The sequence below is a fragment of the Camponotus vicinus genome, unplaced genomic scaffold, assembly GCF_025532165.1.
Source record: "Camponotus vicinus isolate PSW18456_S1 unplaced genomic scaffold, iyCamVici1.0 SCAF_8, whole genome shotgun sequence".
Classification (NCBI taxonomy): domain Eukaryota; kingdom Metazoa; phylum Arthropoda; class Insecta; order Hymenoptera; family Formicidae; genus Camponotus; species Camponotus vicinus.
Genome location: NW_028141980.1, coordinates 14,678,949 through 14,698,766, shown reverse-complemented (window position 1 = coordinate 14,698,766; position 19,818 = coordinate 14,678,949). Strand labels below are relative to the sequence as shown.

Below are 19,818 nucleotides of genomic sequence, written 5' to 3'. Positions count from 1 at the left end.
CAATACATAAAATCTGGCCCTACTTATTTGGTCATTATTCGTATTTAATATCTTGTATTAGAAAAATCAATATCAGAAAAAAAAATATATTATTAATTGGTTTGTATTTTAAAAATAAAAATTTAAATGATTAAAAAAAGATTAAAATACTTAAAAACTGCAACTTTCTGATGTTTTAGTTTTTTTTAAATAAATTGAAATTTGCAAGACATTATTTATTTTAAAATTAAAATCGTGTTGATCATCTGCATATGTCGACGAACAAGTTGTCCTCGACGTGGCTAATGTAACACTATCCTTTGTGAAATTTGATTCACGACTGTTTCAAAATGAACTAAATAATCATACGATGTATCATATAACATATAACCAATAGGTTTAATAATTTGCAATTTATTTGTAAGATTGTTAAATAAAAATTTTGTTACAGAAATATATTAAAATCAATATCATACATATATTTACTAACTAAGATTGTGTTAAAAGTCAATCCAACTTTAGTAGCTTAAATCATCAGAATGTTATAGTAACTTGAGAATCATCTACGTTTATGTCTGTTTTCTAATCTAAGGCATTTAAGTCTATCGAATCTCCTTGAAATTATTTTGCGGGCTAATATTGACATTATATTGCACGCAAGAATTAAACTGTTTACTAGACAGATCTACTAGACAGATACTAGATGCATACTGATGCGACAACGCGTATAAATGCGAACATTTAAGTAAAGTACAGATTATATAGCACAAGATCTATTTTTAAAATAAACCAATCACTCCTGCTTGATCAACCTTAAAAGATAATAAAAAAATCGTTAATAAAAAATCAATTTTTATTATCTCTTTTATTAGCTCTTTAATTTTATTCTTTCAAATAAATATATATTTGATAGAAAAAGAGGACGGAAACATTGTAATGTAAGAAAAAATAGTTTCTATTATTGCATATCCATCCATCACTTACATATCAATCCATTAATTTTTTTTTATGTAATGAATTCACATTAGATGATTAGAAAAATATGAAAGACAATGCTCGTTTTCGCTAATATTTTGTTCTGCATACCATATCAATGCCATCTAGAGTTCTTAAATAGACTAAATATATTTAAAAAATCGCATACAAAATGCTTCAGTATGTTTGTTATTTTTTTGCATGCATGTATGTGATTTAAGATTAGATTTAAAGTAATCTCAATATATATTTGTATTTTATATATGCATGTATATAAAAATAGCAGTACAAAAATATAATTGAAACAAGTATTGAAAAGATTCTTGTTTTTTTTGTAAAAATTAATAGCGCTAATGTCTGAAGCCATTTTGACATTTACATAAGTGTGATTGCGATCGCTCGATGCGAGCGAAAATTTGTCGAAACAAGCTCAACAATTAGCAGATAATGTATTCATCATGTATCACACGAGATCTGCACACGCGTGTGCATTACATCAGAAGTTACAGAGTAAAGTACACACTTGATTGCACCTGCGAAATGCCTCGATCTGCTTCTGTTGTACTCGATTTGCATTTTATCCGCGCAGATGCCGGATGCTGCGATCTTGTTCATCCGGAACAAATGCATAAGTAGCCATGAATTTCATACGTTGTCGAAAATATCGAAACACGCTGCAAAAAATCGGCGGATAAAATCGCGACTCCCATGCAACTGCAATGCATCGAACGTCGCGACGAATGTTTATTATTGTCGTGAACGGTTATCGGCGCGTTCGATTTTTTTAGTCATTTCTGTTTATCGTGTATATGCAGTTATATTTTGCTTGACTACACGATGTCGAACCTAAATAAACGTTTTATTTATCGACGAGACAACAGTTGCATTAACAATCTATATGATGAAAAATACTCTATTGCATAAAAAACTACTGTGATACAGGGTGTCTTGGACATTTCATCCGAAAGTTCTCTGATCAGTTTTGAATTTTTATCTGTCAAAGATATATAAATGGGATCTTTTTGAAAGAAATACTTAATTTTTAAAATTAATTATTTAGACAACCAAGCATCAAAGAGCTGATAAACATCTACATAAATTTAAATTTAGATTTTAAATTATTATGAGATCGTGTACATTAAAATTTAGTTTTCTAATAAATCTTTTATTTGTTCGCATCTTTCAAGTTTTACTGTGAACGACTTTATTTTTTATTGAAAAAAGATTGAGTCTCGACATCGGTCAATAGAATCTGCAGACGATAGGCAACGTGGTGTATAAGCTATCTTTTGTGTCATGTGTATTGATGATATTGCGATTATGTATATCTCGTGGCACGTGGTGCTCAATTGATCGTTAATGCGTAATAATTGATTTTGATTGAATGATTCGAATCGACAGTTTAGCAACGATATTTGCACCGCTGTCAAGATTTATTTCATCACGCACGTTTATCGCATTTACGAATAGTTTTATAAATTAAGTAAATTAAACGAAGTTAAATTTTTAAAAAGTTTGTATTTTTTTATATTTTATTATAATTTTGTTATGAAACAATTTGAATATGAAATAATTTCAGACACACTTATTTTCATAATATATTCGAATTGTGCATTCGTCTCAGCTTGACTTTTAGCGTTTAGATATTCAGGTATTCAGTAGAAGTTATTATTGGCATAGTCGTTCATATGCAACGCGTTCCTTGCAATCCGAACTTAGAATAGCCGGGCACTGCTGCATAAAATTAGGAAAATATTTATGATACTAATATTGTTACGTAGAATGTTTAATCGCTGCAAAAAATAAAATAAAATAATGTATTTTAGTTATTTTATTTTTATGTTAATACACACATAATATATATATTTATTTATTGTTTTTACATTAATTTACATTTATATTATATCTAAAATATATAATACGAGTAGAGAGCCCCATAGATATCTAATTTATAAATTCTAATATTTCTAATATTATAATTGCTTGAATTGTGATAAAAAATTGTTGCTTTTACATTTAAACATACATAATTTTTTTTACATTCAAATAAGGATGATGTAAACTAGTAAAGTTACTAATTATTCCTTTATATTTACATATTATCGGATAAGATTGTGCGTATATTTTTTCATAGAAATAGCAAGATGTCTCATAATATGTGAACAAGACTAGCTTTTAATTGATATGTTCATTCGCTGAATTTTCAACGAAACTTATTAAAAGACATTTTTTTCGTCATCATATGTATCGATATTCATAATGATGACTTCAACTTAGATGTTTACTCTCGAATCGTGTCAACGATTCGCAATGACTTAATTACAATATAAAGAGTGTCAAAAAAAACGGAAGTACATGTAGTATAATGTTTGAAATAGATTGAAACTTTCTTCGCGTTTTCTATAAAAAAAACTTTCTCTCTATTGCATTTGTACATACCTTAGCTTGAGAAACAGACATGTATTGCTCCCTCGTCGAAAGATGCACACGGTACCCTGTCCCCTTTAACGTGTACTGCCAACTACGCACTAACAGTGTGAGAAGGATGATCAGGGGAGAGCCATTACTATCCGGTGACATATAATATATCGTGAGACTCCCCTTCGTTTATTTCTCCATTAAATTTGATTAGGAAGTGAGATCTGTGGCGATCAAAGTAAATGGGTTCCCCTTGCACTGATGTATTTGGAACGAGTCCCTTCGTATACGCAAATTTGCTGCCACGTGCATTGACAGATTCATTATGGCATCGTTTGACGTAATATATCGCACTCTTAGACACTCTGTAAAATTTTCTAATCAAAGTGAACTGTTTGCCTGTTTTCCTACTAGATGGAAATCCGCTGGATTCTTATCAATCTCTCCTTTGTTGCGATTTGTCTTTTTCTTTACGATAGATTAGATGTATTACGCGATTATTTGCGCAATTTACTTTCAATGTGTACGACTTAAACAGGATTATCTCCACGCGATATCTCGTTTATATTAGTAATGCTTTTATGTCACGATTAAAGAGCCATTTAATCTAATGGGATTAAAAGGTGCGCGTTGACTTAACATGATTTATTCTTCATCGTGAACAAGTCGCCTCATTGCAAACAATTACTTTCAGCGCGGAATCTGCCGCGACCAAACAGGATGATTTACATGTAAAAATAACGATCCGTCAATTTTTGACATGGTAAAAGACCATCATCCCTCGTTATTGGATATTATTAGATAACTATTTGCGTTTTTTTTTAGAAACTCGTATTCATTTCCATTAATATAGGATAAATGATTTAATTTTCTTTCTCCAGCATCGAATAATATTTGATTGATTCTTTCCTTTAAATTGACGCCGAAAATCTTGTAAATTATATAGGTTATTTCAGAGTAAAATTAAAAATCTTTAAATCATCTTTAAATTAAAAATTTTTAAATCACTTCTCTTAAATGTGTCTGTGCATACTTACATAGTCAGAGAAAATTGCATCAGCGATAATGAAAGAATTCTTACGGTGACATATTACGAGCAAAATGAATGTATATGTCTGCTTATATTTATGACCATTTTCCATAATTAATAGTTAACTAAGAGGAGCTCGAGATTGTGGCATAAGTTATTGATTGTTTGATCTTAACACTTCATTAAACACTTCATTAACTATCTGGTTTTTATATTTTAAAACTGTTGATTTTTTTACGATATAGCTTACGTTAAATTATGCTTTATTCTATTCTCGCTTAGATTGCGCTTACGTGCATCTTTAAATCATTTTTTTATTTCGAATGAGATGTATTTTAATCAATAGTATAGTAAAGATATAACGTATATATATATATATATATATATATATATATATATATATATGTATTTATGTATAACAAATATGTAAATAATTATATACAAATTTATCGCATATTCCGCGTATATTTAATTAATGCTCAAGTTATAAATATGTAAGTGAGTATGAGTTAGGTGAATGCGAAATAATTATATAGTTGACTCATGATTAATTGCTTCGTATATAAATACCAAAATTGTTCACTAATATTAAGTAATTATACTCAATGGTGAAGTTATTACAAGATGTAATATGTCGCTTGCATTCTAATCTTATTTACAATGTGCGTAGATACATAAACATATATTTAAACAAATTTATGTATGTATAATTTCTGTCTTTTTATAATTATGAGATAAACATAAAGATAAACATAAAAGTAAACCTAACGGTAATATACTATGTTTTTGCAATTATTTATTTAATATCGATTCAGTAATTTCCCAACTTGGGAGACTTATGATAAATTTTCAAATTTGAGCAAAAAATAAAAGGGATATTTGTAACATTTATAAATAATTAAGAATTATTATTTAGTTATTTTTATGTAATTAAAATTATTATAATTATATTACTTATGCATTCAGGTTGAAAAACAAACATTTACGCATAAAATAAAAATCTTATTTATTAATTTTTATAAATAATTAAAATAAATTGTTCTTTATTTTAATTATAAAATTCTTTAATTTATATATATTGAGACTGTAGAAAGAAATCTGTAAAACGTGTAAAAAATGCTTCGAAAATATTATTATGCACTATATATGAACATAATGGTTTTAAAATTTAATACGTAATTTGTAAATTATATATATTGCTTCTTTATTTTTATTTATTATATTTTTTAATTTATTTGTTTCTCAATCTATTGAAGTGGATCAAATATAATTCTTAAGATCATTTTAAATGATTGAGGTACAGTATATTTGAAGCAACTCTCATAAATTACAGATCTTTTTAACATTTTAAACACATCAAACTACTATGAATTTATCTCCGATCCGAGATTATGAAAATTGCACAATTTGTGACTTATTAAAAAAATGAGGGCAATAATTGCGATTATATCTTTTATCTTTTATAAAAATTATAAAACTATTTGTAAAAGGAAATAAGTCAAAATAGGTCATATAACAGGAATAGCGTGTCGCGTTCACAATGTGTGCTCGATGTACGTTTCCATACAAAGAATCTATTACTATACCATACAATTAATCTTATTACTAACGCATTTCATTAATATTTCTATTTATATAAGAGGGAAAAATTATATCGCGGAATCGATTACTCGACAATATCAGATATTTCCTATACAAAGTATTTCCAGACATCATTTTTATTGAAACGTCCGGCACGTTGACAAAGCGATTTACATTACGAGAGATGCGATGCCAAGGCTGACTACAATCCCTCGTCTGCCGTCTTTCTTTCTGCGAGCTGCAAATAGTTCACCCACAATGTACATACACATGCTCATTTTGAAATATTTCACATGTATAATGTATCGAGATTGTTTTTCAATACCGATGATGGGAAAGAGAACGAATAATAGATTGCGACGATTGTCGAGAGTTCTGTGACATGCGATTAAGACGACTCGAAACGTGGGGAGATCCACAGACGTCAATATCGAGTGTTATTTGAATAAATAATTGCAAATAATAATAGAAAATAAATAATTTTTAATAAAATAAAATAAATTAAAATTAATAAACAAATGAAAAATAAAATTAAAAAATTAAAAATAATAGAAAAATTAATACGAAATATAAATAAATAATTTAATAAATAAATAAGATAATGAAAACATAAATAATAATATTGCGTCTGAAACTTTATACGGTAGATTATAATAACATACGTTATATCAGTGACGCGATGCAATAAAATCATTAATTCCGTAAATTACTGTTACAAAAAACGTTTTTTTCCTCCTTTTCCGTGCAACATATGATTATCCATCACTTTGCCAAGGGTAAAAATCAGATTACATATTCTTTTGAGTCATTCTTTTGAGTACTGTTAATATGCAAATTATTTTGCTTCTTTACGCAATTTATAACAGGGTGCTTTTTTACAACGTTAGATTAATGTCAGCATTAATATTTATTAACTCACCTCGATAAATGAGGATTTATTAAAAGCGTTCAGTGGAATATCCTACTTTAGACTGCATAACGAGCCATTTATTTCGATTAAGGTTGAATTGTATTTATTATGATCGAATGAATGAAATCGATTGATTGAAATTTATTGGATTTTTATCACATTTTCTCAAAAATTATTTATTTTTATAATTTTGTCGTTCTTCTAATCAATCATCAAAAGTTACGTGTCTTATTATTTTTATTTAAAAAAGACTATTTCTGGTTTTTTAATAATTATAATATGAAATTCATTCGAATTGAAGAAGAGTATAAATGAAGTTTATCTTTATACATTGATATTAAACCGAATAATTATTTCTTCACATTTCAAACAAGAAACGTCATCAGGTACTCACGTTTTACAGAATAACATGCATATCGATATATGAAAATGTATGAAATTTGCTGGCAAATACCTACTGTTGATTATAATTGCCGAAGATACCTACAGACTGTACGATGGAGTTGTTATCCGTTAAGGAAATCCCGTTAGAGTGACGTAGGCAAAAGATAGGCAAGGTACAAGAAAGCAAAAGATGGAGCAAATCCGTCGTAATTTTAATTTCGCCAAAAACATTGATTTTTATAACGATGTCATCTCAGACATTCGCGGTTTTTTTTCTTTCAACACTGATGTAGGCAACTTTTAACGTAACCAGCGACATCTCGCAACCCCTCTCTTGCCGCTCTCTCTTCGCGAGATTGTATCTTATCCAGCACAAGTGACGAAGCATGTCGCAATGCCGTATGTACAATTAAAATCCGGTTGCATCAATGTATCAGTGATGCAATTTTAAAAGTTTTTGATCCGTTTGTAAAAGAGTTACATTTTTTATTACAAATTGAGTTGTGGAAATTTATCGAAAAGCTATACAGATCTTTTTTTTTTTAATCTCTCTTGTCCTATTTTTCTTATAATTAAATTTAATAAAAATAACACCCCAAAGTTCCTCGTAATTAAGGAAACTGGATTAAGAACAAAAATTGCCATGCATCTAAGAATAATAATTTATTCAATTCTTCTTAGATAAGATCCAGGTAGATAATCGTGAAATCACAGCCGCTCTAATTTTTCTTGAAACGAACAAAATTTTATACGATACTGAGGAGAGAATGGCTGACATCTTTGCCGAGGAGAGAAGTAAACATCTAATTAACAAACAGAGATACAAGGGAGAAGCTCGATGGAGAACGAGGGCCCGAGGATGTAGTCGGCCCTGGCTGAGAGAGATGATTCGTGACATCAGCGCGTTCACCAGCGGTCGCCATGACGACCAGCGATCATCTTCCACCAGCACCCAGCACCACCATCATCCCCCACCACCGCGACCACCACCGCGAGCGTAGCGAAGAGCATCCCCCTCCACGTTAGTCGATTTCAGTTGATTCCAGACCGACGAAGGAAGGTTATCGCACGCGCGTTACGGGCGGTGTGTTTGTGCGTCGCGTCGCCTTCATGTTTCGGCCGCGTTATCGTCGCCTTCGCTGTCACCTCGACTCGCGAGACCTCGTCGGGTAAAGCGGCGCGCGGCCGCGTGAAAAGAAAAGGGACGAAAGAAAAAAAAAGAAAGCGCGAGATCTCCGACACGCGTTCGGCCGCGACGCCGAATTCTCCGGTCGCGCCCCGATACTCCCTCTCACGCTCAATAATGAGGGACATGGCAGGTAAGATCGCCGAGTTGAAGTTCGAGGCACCCCTCGCGCGTTTCGAGGAAGAGGACACCGCCAGCCTGAAGAACATGAACCTTCTGACAGGTGCGAAACAAACCACCTTGTTATTCTTTCCCCTTCCCCTCCTTCTTCCTCTTATGCGTTGTCTGACGTGGGAGTTGTATTCCGTATGATGTTCTGTTTGTTGGCTGTGTGTCAACCTTTTCAAATCCGTCGTTTGTGCGAGAAAATTCTATCGAGTTTACAGACACACCGCGACACGTTGCTCCAATTTGTTATTCACGTTAACCGGCGTAAAATAACGATGTCACGCTTTAAATATCTACGAAGATAACACGCTTTTAAAATTGTTCTATAACTGACAGAATATTGAGTTTTTTTCCTTAAAAGGTTTTCAAGTTTCCGATACAAGAATTTCGATTATTAAAAGTTTAAAAAAATAAAAAGATAATTCTTAATTTTATGATAGATTCTTTAATTAAAGTAGTCATTCGTTACATTGGATGTTACGAATTTCACAGTTTCATGCAATCGAATTGGGAGAATTTCGAGCCTGGCTGCAACTGGGTTGCGTTCGAACTTTTCTACCTGCGCAGAGAGAAACGAGGAGAGGCAACGAAAAAGCCAGATTTACTTAAGTTAGACCGGCCGGAGGGTCCTTACTTGTTCGAATTTATTTTCGTCGTTCGGTCGCATTGGCGCGGTCGAGAAATTGTCTCCGGTTAAGATTCTTCGCGGAAAGATTCCTTCGAGTCCATCCGAACTATTGTGTTTATTCACGAGTACAGCTATCCCTCGAATTTTCAACACGAGTCAGGTTCGCCGGACTCCATTAATTTTCATTCGCGATGCGACTGATTATCTGCGCTTCTTTCGAGATCATAATCATAAAAACGCTCTTTTCTCAATTATTATCTCCAAAAAAACAAGAATTTTAATTATTAAAAATCTATTCAACTTGATTTACCTTAAAATCCAGATTAGTAGCCGAATATCTTTTTGCCACAATTTATTTTTTTCCACGTGATGATAGAATATTCCAGCGATCTAAATATATGAAACAGAAATTACGGATTTCTTGAATTTTTATTTTCTGTGTTATATGCGTTGTAGACTCAAGAAGAGGGATGTATGTAGGGTCGAGGGTTGAGCGATACTTTTATCGAAGCGACGACGAGCGGTGTCATGTCCGATAACGTTCGATATCGCGACGCCAGTCGTCGCGATCTCGGGGTCATCCTTGTGTTTTGTCAATATCGCTATAGCATACAGCCGATGCTAAATTTAGAGTTTACTTCGTAAACAGAATCGAGAAATGTAACTGATACTGACTGTTACTTATAATAAATAAATATGAATCAAATAAAGCGATCAGACATACTAAACTATGATAATATGTGTAATCGATAATGATATTAATTTTAAAAATCGTTAATATTAAATATATTTAAAAAAATTGCTTCTCTTTAACTAAAGTTACGTTATTAATATTTTTTATAATCTTTTCCTTAATTAAATGTTTATTAATAAAAATAATAACATTAATTAAAGCATATTTTTCTTATTGATTCAAGTCTTACAAAAAATAATAATTTTATAAAAAACTAAACATTTTATGTATAAATAATTGAATTGACGAGAATTTATTCATAATATATTATATAATAATATATAATATCAAATCTTTGAGAAATTAGACACCTTATATTTCTCTTTTTCGTGTTGCATAATAAATAATCGCGTCGACATAATTTTTTATACATCTCTTGATTGTTTTTTAATACTGTAGAACAACTATTGGACGCCAGTCTGGATGCGAGTTTCGGCGAGAATTGCAACGCGAATGAACCACCGACGACACACGAAAATGGCACTGACATCCTCCAGGAAGGAACGTTCAGCCCGTTCAGCGGTAGCCTCGAGGATCTCGTCAACACCTTCGATGAAAAAATCACATCTTGCTTTCGCGATTATGGCACCGACGTGGAATCGCTGGCGCCGGTGCAGGTGCGAACGCAGGAGGAAATTATGAACGAGTGCCAGTAAGTATATTAATAATATGATATTTCAAGAGGGATATATATATCTACCTGAAAGATGTCCTTCTAAGATAAAATAAATTATTATTATGTAAATTACAACAAGGATGTATATATCATCGGCTGTTTTTTAGAACTTTTCTTCGTATCGTTAAAAACTACTCCAATGTCGCGTGCTTATCCCATTGGTCGTAATTATCTCAGTTAACCCTAATTAACCCTGCACGTAAGTGGTCGCAGTAGTTGCAAGTCGTACGATATTCGGTTCGTAGAGAAAACCCGATATTATATATTGCGGTATACCGGTTTCCCCGCGAATCAGCAAAAGATAAATGACGATACATCGACGGGGAGAGCACGCACGTCTGAAAATTGCCCGTAATGTAATGTACGTGCGTATATATTAACATTGACGTTTACATTTTGCGTACTCGATAGACTCTCTCGCTCGTTCGACAGCTCATCCGAAAGTGGTGATTTCACCATCGCGGAAATAATCACTTATCGCATTACCGTTCGCGCTCGTCGTAATACGCGTAACACGCAATGCGCAATAACGGGGAGCGAATATCTGTACCGAGGGGAAGTAGCATGATCCATACACTTCATCTTGCATCTCGATTATCTAGAAACACGACATCTATCCTTCTCTTTCTTTCTCTCTCTCTTTCCCTCTGGAAAAACGCGACAGCAGTTTCACCTACTGTTCTATTTAACGCAATGCCGCAGTGAATGTAATACGGTGCAATTTAATTGTAGTATATAATTTCGCTGCTCGATCATTGTATCGGCGAGCAAAATGTTAAATGTCAAAATGTTTTTAATTGTCGTCATGAATTGGTTGAATTAAAGTTCAAGATAAAGCTTGTATAATTATAATTAAATAATCAATATATTGAATTGTTTAGAAAAAACGAGGAATATTTAGATAATTAAATGCAGCTTTTTAATCAATAATATATATGTCTATATATATTTGCCAAATTTTAGCCATTTATATATCGAATAGTTTCGATATAAAATCTCTCATTAATTAGCTCGTAAGCAGGCTGATAGGGAATGTTTCGACCTTGCCGTTATTGTATCAAAGAAAAGAAGGAACGAGAGAAAAAACAGAATTTCTTCTTCTACTCGCGAATCTGTCTGATGGCAGCCATCGATTTTCCAATGGAAGAAGTGTGTCGACACCGTTAATACTCTCTACGCGATGTTTACGGCACGCTTTGCAGCTTTCTCTCCGAAGTAGCCGTAGCGTCGCCGTTCCATATCAAGAGAAAGAAAGAGAGGGGAAGGGGCAGGGAAAGAAAGAGAGAGAGAGAGAGAGAGAGAGAGAGAGAGAGACTAAATGCATCTTAATTAAATGAATCCCTGTATTAACATTTCCCTTCTCTAATTAATTTACTATCGAGTTTGATTAGTGCCAATTATATTTTTTATGTTATTTCGAAAAAGAATAAATAGAATGTGCTATGGGTTACTTTTTTTTTTTGAGGAAAGTAAAAAAAACTGATTGATTACTTGTAAATCAAAATGTTGAAAAATATATTTGATGGTATATTGCAAGATTTAAAGACGATTAGATGTATTTAATTAAAGGAATTTTAGTAGAAATATTTGCTTTTCTAAACGCATTGATCTTTTCACAATTTCCAACTAATTTTTACCAGTTACTCTATGTATATATAATGAACCTGACAAGATTCACAAGTACATCTCCTAACAAGGTACGACGAGATCTTTCGTAGTGACCTTGCCGGATATCTCTTTCTCAAACGTGCTGACGTAAGCGTGACTCGAGTTGTTAAACTAGACTCTAGGCTAGAAATTTTCTTAGGACGTGACATAATAAAAATTCGTGGCATAATAAAAAAAATGAGTGGTTACTTTTTCGAATTTATACAGTTTCGTAAACATGAAACAAATTTTATTCATTAAAATTAAATTTTGAATCATGGACACACGAAGCTCCGCGAATAAATCAAAAGAAAGAATTTTGACTATTTTGCCATACATGCTTTCAAGCTTATAGACAATTTTACGGATTGTTAATTATCGAAGGGTGATTCAAGATTCACAATCCGGCAAGCGACCCGGCCAAATATTTTCATCATAGGGTGTAAATTACAGTCGCGACGCATTCACCGACAGGACAAGGTTGCACGTCCTAACGAGCATAACCGAGCAGCAGGTGAAATTCAACGAAGCGCAAAATTGTCTCTTCGTCTGTGCGCAACCACGCACAAAGCCGTTAAATTTATTTTACATTGGATTATTCGCCTCATCATCTCTTTTCACAAACGCGATTTTCGTTCATTAATTTCTTATACACCCTTTAACAGGTGCAAGATGGTCTTCCTGCACATCTTGATCTCTTCATGCAATTTTTGTCAAATTTGAATTTTTATCGATGAAACAATATATTGCATATATTTTTCTGTTTTTGGAAAAAACATTTTGAGTATTTAAAACATATATCAAAAAATATATAATTTTTGAATTCAAACGCGTATCGAAGGATATGCAAAATGAGCATGAAAAGAGAAATAATATAAATAAAAAAAATATATGAAAAAGAACATACAGTTAAAATAAACTACATAGCTATAACAAACAAACAAACTGCCAAGTTTTTTTCTTCCTCGAGAAGTCTGCTTTCTATGATTCATGTCTTTCTTGGAACGACCGATTCAAATGTGCCATCGACCGATACCGTTTTACGTATGGCATTATTAAAGGGCACTCGGGAGGTGAGAGGGGGGTGGCAATATCCAAATGGCACGTTCTCTCTATTCCGATGACTAATAAGGTCATCGACTCCATCGAGGTCCATCACGCGACAAAGCCGCGGTAGCGATGCGAGTCCATGCGTTCGCAAAGCCCATCTGCGTTTCCGCTGCGATACATCCGTATCGAGTTTTTCCGTCGTCGCGATCTAACGCGTTTGAAACGCAATTCTACATTCATTCCCATTCGTGATTTCACATTTGCGTTTTCTAGCACGAGGCCGAGCACGATATACACCCAGATATACCCAAGTCACACCGGAAACGGATATCAAACGGTGATTGATACAATTCCTTTCCCTCGACTTGCGTTTGACATTTTATCACGTGGCTTGACTTATATTCTTCAGAAATTTTACGGATATATTTAGATGTCAAAAGTAAAGGCGTTTAATAATCAGATTCGAGTTTTTTAGTTTAATTCGAATTATTTTCGAGGGAAAAAGCATAATTAAACGAGAAAGCGTTAATGTCTAGTTACGCAATGTAATGTTTAGTATAAATGATATAACACAAATTATTGTTACGTGGCTAGTATACAAAGAGAGAGAGAGAGAGGGACTAATATATACTTTTTCCTAGAGTTGAATTACTCGCCAAACTCTCCATTTGCTTTAAGCACTTTTAATGTATATATTCGGAAGTAAATAATTTTTTTTCGATGTTTTGATATTGATGAAACGCGTGGCATGAAAATTTAATCTCTGTTTTGCTCCTTCGTTCGTATATCGAGCCATATACCACCCCTTGAACAGAGGGCGAACGTCAATATTGGCGCGCATGCGCCTCAGATAACGGCAATCTAGGGTGCTTTGCAGGGGTGAATTGATATGAAAGCGCTAGAGAGATGAAACGAATCGTTTCTTTTTAATTAAAGAAGAATTTATATTATTTTAAATTTCCCTCTTAACACAAATCTTGTAGAAAGCAAGCAGATTTAAAAGAATTTATTAAGAACTGTTCATGGAAAAATATGAAATCCTGTTTTTTTATTAAGAATTAATGATTAAGCTTTATGATTTTTGAGTTTTTTCTTATCGGTTTTTAATTCTTATATATATTTATTGCGATTTTTACAAGCGTGCTAAAATTAAAAAATAAATTAACTCAGTGTCATATAAAGCTTCATATACGTTGTGTGTCATGAAATGCGCTTGACGATTTGATGTGAACAATGTGTGCGTTGGAGATGAGGCCACTTTACATTAATCGGAAACTCAAGTAGACTGGGTTGACCTCAATTTATTAACTCACGACATCGAATGGCCGATCAATGTGCGTTGGCTTTCACTCTGATATTCATCGCAATCATTTCTTTCTTTTATTTCTATTCATTTCGGCAGGCATAAACACATATGCACGTGAATTTTAGACAGAATAAATATTTAAAATATCTAATTTCTTCAATGCACGTTATACATTTTTAGTCATATTATTCCATTTAAAGTCTGGTATCTTTTCAAAGAAGAAAAATTGAAAGCTTTCATATATTTTCATATATTTTAAATTCAAAAGATTAACGAACCGATTTAAAATTTTTTTAAATGTTGAATAATACATATCAAAAGAAATCGCGATCCTTTCAGCAAACATTAATTTAATACCCAATAAAGAAACCTTAAGAAACATTTGTGAAACTCGAGCATTTGAAATTAGTGAAATTGGACTATTTGTTTAAGACAAAGCTCAATCACTTTCAAAACACATGGCTCATATTATTCATCAACCGCGAAAAGAAAGGACATTTATGAGGGACAGAAAGAGTTAAGAGAGAGAAGTATTCTGGTTTAAAAGAACATTATATTTTGCAGATTTGGATGCCATTTTGTGTCGACTCCCACGATTACATTGTACGCAAATTCGCGCCGCGAGAAGCTACTTTGTTCCGGTGTGTTAGTTCCCCGCGTGAAGAATCACTTCCCTTCAGTAAACGACACGTTACTTGCCGTAGCATCATTGACTTACGTTTTGTTTGCACGTGATTAAATGTCTTATCTATTCAGCGCATACGTAACGCAGGAAACACCCACAGTCTCCTCTCATGATTCATTATTTGGCGTCCTAGAAAACGGGAAATTTACGGACAGTCTGTTGCTCTCACGACAGCTGTATAAAAGATGTCTTAGATATATCCTAAATGGAGATATTCTCACGAAAATTATGTAGATATTAAAATTAGGTAAAACATATATTAAGAGAAAAACACATATTAAGAGAGACGAAGATTCCATGAGAAGAAAAAAAAGAGAGAGAGTCTGTTTCGGGAGTTATACGTAGAGAATGTCTCCGGTATATGTTTTTACATGATGGAACATATTATATGAAGCGACTTAATAATACTACTACATTATACCATTCTCGTGGGAGCATCTGCATTTATTGATCGTGCATCAGACGTCACGCTCTTGTAACAAACACGTTTGTAAATCGCGTGTCCTTGACGCTAAAATTATAATGAGATACATTTTCTCATTAACCTTTAGGTGGCTGGAAATTGTTTGTGACATCTCTATAAGCAAGTGCTTTCATTGATCACCATTGTACATAGATATTTAGGTAAAGAAATTTAAGGCATTATATGGAAAAAAATCAAAGTAGAATGTGAAGATTAAAACACGGTGAATTAACTGTTTTAAGATAATAATGAGACAGCATTATGCGACATTCCGCAAATCAATTAAAATTGTACAAAGCACAAGACGATTTTCTGCATGCATTGATTGTTTATTTTCGTTGCAAGAAAAAATAACATATTTCAAAGAACGTTTTTTTTTGCTAAAGATAAAAAAATACGATGATTCTAACATAATATTGAATCATTCGAGCGAACAAATCCGATGACACACGAGTTTAAGACGTATTCGTTTCCGTGAGGATAGTATAGATTAGAGGATATGAATCATGCGAAGAGGCTTCGCATCTGTTTACATTAATACATATTTGAATGACGTAAGAGAAGAGCGACTGTGTTAAGATTGAATAAGTCTTTAGCAGGCACCGCGAAGTCTTTTAAGCATTATTAACGTATATATATTTGATTTTTTTTAAAGGATGTGGTGGACGATCACGGGAACTTTTGGAAATATATTACCGATCGACTGGAGCAAATCTTATGCGAGAAAAATGCACATGCCCGCGTTGAATCTGAATGAAGCACCCACTTCGACGGAGAGGTAGCTACTTTTCGGCTTTACATATACGCAGTTTAATTATTTTCATTAAAGATTTTACTTTGCAGCGACTATGCATCTTTTTAAAAGATTTACGCACTAAATTTTTGTCGAAATTACTTTTTCAGTGAATTCACTTTGTTTCCTTATTTAAATCAGTGTTAGTGGTGCTGGTAAATTCAATGCTTTCGTTTTTTTTTGTTCGCTGTAGACCGGAACTAGAGGATTTAAGTAGCGAAGACGAGGCAGTTGCGACAGATTTGGATATGCATGCTTTAATCTTATCTAGCAGTACTGATACTCACAGTCCGGAGGAGCCTCTCAAGACCGCCGAGGAGGTTCTTCGCGAGATAGATGACATAATGCAGGTAATCTCTCCAGTGCATACTGATGTATCCTCATATAGTAGTAACTAGTGATTTGCATTAATAATGCATTTTTTGTTACCGTAGGAAAGTCCGTCAATGGAAAGATCGCCAGATTCCGAAGGTTCCATGTTAGATAGTGACGAGGCTTTGGAAAGAAGTAGAGAAGTACTTGGATCACCGCTTCACGAGAAAAGTATGTATTGAAAAGCTCTTTTTTTTTTGAAGAAAAATATCAATAATAAATATAAATTTAGTTTTTTTCTAAAATAAAAATCTGCGTTATAAAGAGTCGAATGTGTTTTTAGAATTGAAGCAACTCTCCTCCAGTCAACTGACTGAACTTTTTGGCGAGATGGAATCCTTAGTTGCGGCTTTGAGCGAAACGCTAATCGCTGAGCTCGCACTTAGGGATGAATTAGAATATGAGAAGGAACTTAAGAACCAGTTCATCTCTTTACTGTTGGCTGTGCAAAATCGACGTAGGCAGCATCATGTTACGAAGAAACGAAATCAAATGCAGAATGGTACTAGTCCGTTACCACAACATAGGTCTTTGCAAGAGCCAAAGGTAACTTATACCGTCGTATCGAATTGCGCATTTACTACATTTATAGTATATATATATATATATATATATATATATATATATATGTATGTATGTATATGTATAAAAAATCTAATTTTCAATAAAAAAATAATCTTTAATATAATTTAATTGTAATTTGGGGAGGAGTAATAAAGTAACATAATTCTCATTTAATACTATTTTTTGTTCTAGTACCTGACGACTGTTATTCCATATCATACAGATAGCGGCCCGCCAGACAATCAAGCCTTGCAAGTACTTATTAAAAGTAAGTAGTCGTCAATTCTTAATCATCATGTATGTCTCATTATATATGTCAATAATATATTTATTTGTAGTACTAAAGGCTATTAGCGAGGATAGTCCAACAGTACCCACCTTGCTAACAGATTATATACTTAAAGGTACTCCTGAATTTAATTTAATTTTATTGAATGTCGTTTACGTATGAGAATCTTAATAATTTTTTCATTCAGAAATAATCTTAACGTATATTGTCAATTTATAATGTTAGATATAAATATTTAAGAAATATTTATATACAATTAATATATTTTTTCGATAGTGTTATGTCCAACTTAAAAAAGGATACACCAAAAAGAAAAGTATAAAAGGAGCGTCAGCAAAATATCACGTGCTCTCTTCTTGCCAGTACGCTTTCAGCCGTCATTGTGCCGCATGTTACTGCATAATTAGCTTATAAGTTATATTTCGGTCACACTCGGTTACTGTATTGGCTGTAGAAGTCTCCGATATTCTATCTAGTCTTAATTTATATATTATGATATGTACATTACTTGCTTAAGGTATCGTAAGTATATTTTTAATAACTCGCGTAACATACATATGTTACGCGTAAATCGTATGTTATTCTTACAGTTTTCATATTTATATTGTACCATGACTCATATCAATTCAGTTTTATATTTTTTTCTTGTACATAAGAATCTCGAGAAAAGGCTTTCTTATATGCAAAGCCATCGCAAAGGCAGCACAGAGCTCCTTATTTAAGATTGTACGAATTGCTATTTGTGTAGATCAGTTTCTACTTAAGGAATTCGAATGTGTATATTGTTGTAATACTAGCTCTAGTATAGCTTAGAGATATACTCTTCATTCACCGGTATGTCACGCGCAAAAAAAAGATGTTAAAAAATCTTACAGTCAGTTAAATTACTCGCCTCCACCATACGATAATATAATTGTTCTCACGCAATGCAAATGCTCGAGACACGTGTTCGTTAAAGCGAAAAATAAATTCAACGACTTCACTCTCTCAAATGTCATCATCTAATAATTTATTATAACTGCTCCATTATTTGTATCCCTATATCTTAATCCTTTCATTATCTATATCTTCTTTGAATATATGGCACAAATATATACTTTATACTGCATTATACATGACATATACGTCGTAAAGAGATATACTTTAATATTAGAAAACATTTGGTATTATTATCAAATACAATTAAAGATGATCATCTTATAAATTTAAAGATCAACAAATCAGTCTTTGACAACATCATGTAGGACATTGCGGAGCTAAACAGCTTGGTTGATAGCAACAGTTTGGACCTCGACGATACCACTTGTCCGTCTAAAATATGATACATTATGATGCATGTATGTTTTAGAATGCAATTAAAAATTTGTATATAATTATGTATATTATAATTTTGTTACTATATCTTAAATCCGTGATAAAAACCTCATTGACTTGCTTTAACAAAACGATTTAATTCATTCAGAAATATATATATACACATACGCCTTGCCGAATGTAGCTGCGACCAGGTGTAAATTGCGCTATATCCGATTTGAGCTTATTAATATCAAAGAATTTCATAATCGTGATAGTCGAAGAATGAGTAATGAGAGGTCTGTTTACAGGAAATGTCCACGCGGGTTTATATTTATCGGGGCTAGGCTTAATGTACCACGCGTTAGGATCGTATCTGGGATCATATTTAACACAAATTGCTGGTTTTCCTTTTTTGCGTCTGAAATTATAATTAATACCCGTTCTCTTATTTCTTTTCTCAGTTCTAATAGTAGTTGCGATGAATTTTTCTTGATTTGTTTCAATGAAATGCGTGCTCATATTCTCACAAAGAATCCATTTCCGCAAAGAGACACTTTAAGCGTCGCAGCTCTTGACCAGGATTACATATTCTGTTAGAGAAACCCCAATTTCCAAGCGCTTCTGCTACACCGGTGCCATGACCTCTGGAAAACTCGTATTTACATGGTATCATCGGTACAGCCAT

At 32.8% G+C, this 19,818-nt stretch overlaps 3 protein-coding genes across 5 annotated transcripts in view; 1 reads left to right on the top strand and 2 right to left on the bottom strand.

Annotated features, from left to right (window-relative positions):
• Window positions 1-9,726, bottom strand: part of LOC145976018 (arylalkylamine N-acetyltransferase 1) — a 19,463-nt gene extending 9,737 nt beyond the window's left edge. The window contains exon 1 of one of the 3 annotated variants that reach the window (XM_083106853.1): window positions 9,570-9,726. Coding sequence is in view for 1 of the 3 variants with exons in the window: in XM_083106852.1 (XP_082962978.1) it covers window positions 3,394-3,534 (141 nt within the window). In the remaining 2 variants the exon portion in view is untranslated. Of the gene's footprint in view, window positions 1-1,477; window positions 1,641-3,393; window positions 3,672-9,569 lie in introns of those variants that run through there. The other 2 variants (XM_083106852.1, XM_083106855.1) reach the window with 2 other exon arrangements.
• On the top strand, window positions 8,298-19,551 carry Unc-76 (fasciculation and elongation protein Unc-76). The gene is made up of 9 exons (XM_083106846.1): window positions 8,298-8,686; window positions 10,392-10,644; window positions 16,475-16,597; window positions 16,806-16,962; window positions 17,047-17,155; window positions 17,268-17,530; window positions 17,741-17,816; window positions 17,887-17,952; window positions 18,114-19,551. The coding sequence occupies exons 1-9, from the start codon at window positions 8,581-8,583 to the stop codon at window positions 18,128-18,130; spliced, it is 1,170 nt and encodes a 389-aa protein (XP_082962972.1). The 5' UTR covers window positions 8,298-8,580; the 3' UTR covers window positions 18,131-19,551.
• Window positions 18,825-19,818, bottom strand: LOC145976021 (uncharacterized). The gene is made up of 3 exons (XM_083106859.1): window positions 19,661-19,818; window positions 19,320-19,551; window positions 18,825-19,148 (listed from the first exon to the last, which is right to left on the bottom strand). Exons 1-3 carry the CDS (start codon window positions 19,816-19,818, stop codon window positions 19,074-19,076), a joined length of 465 nt encoding a protein of 154 aa, XP_082962985.1. The 3' UTR covers window positions 18,825-19,073.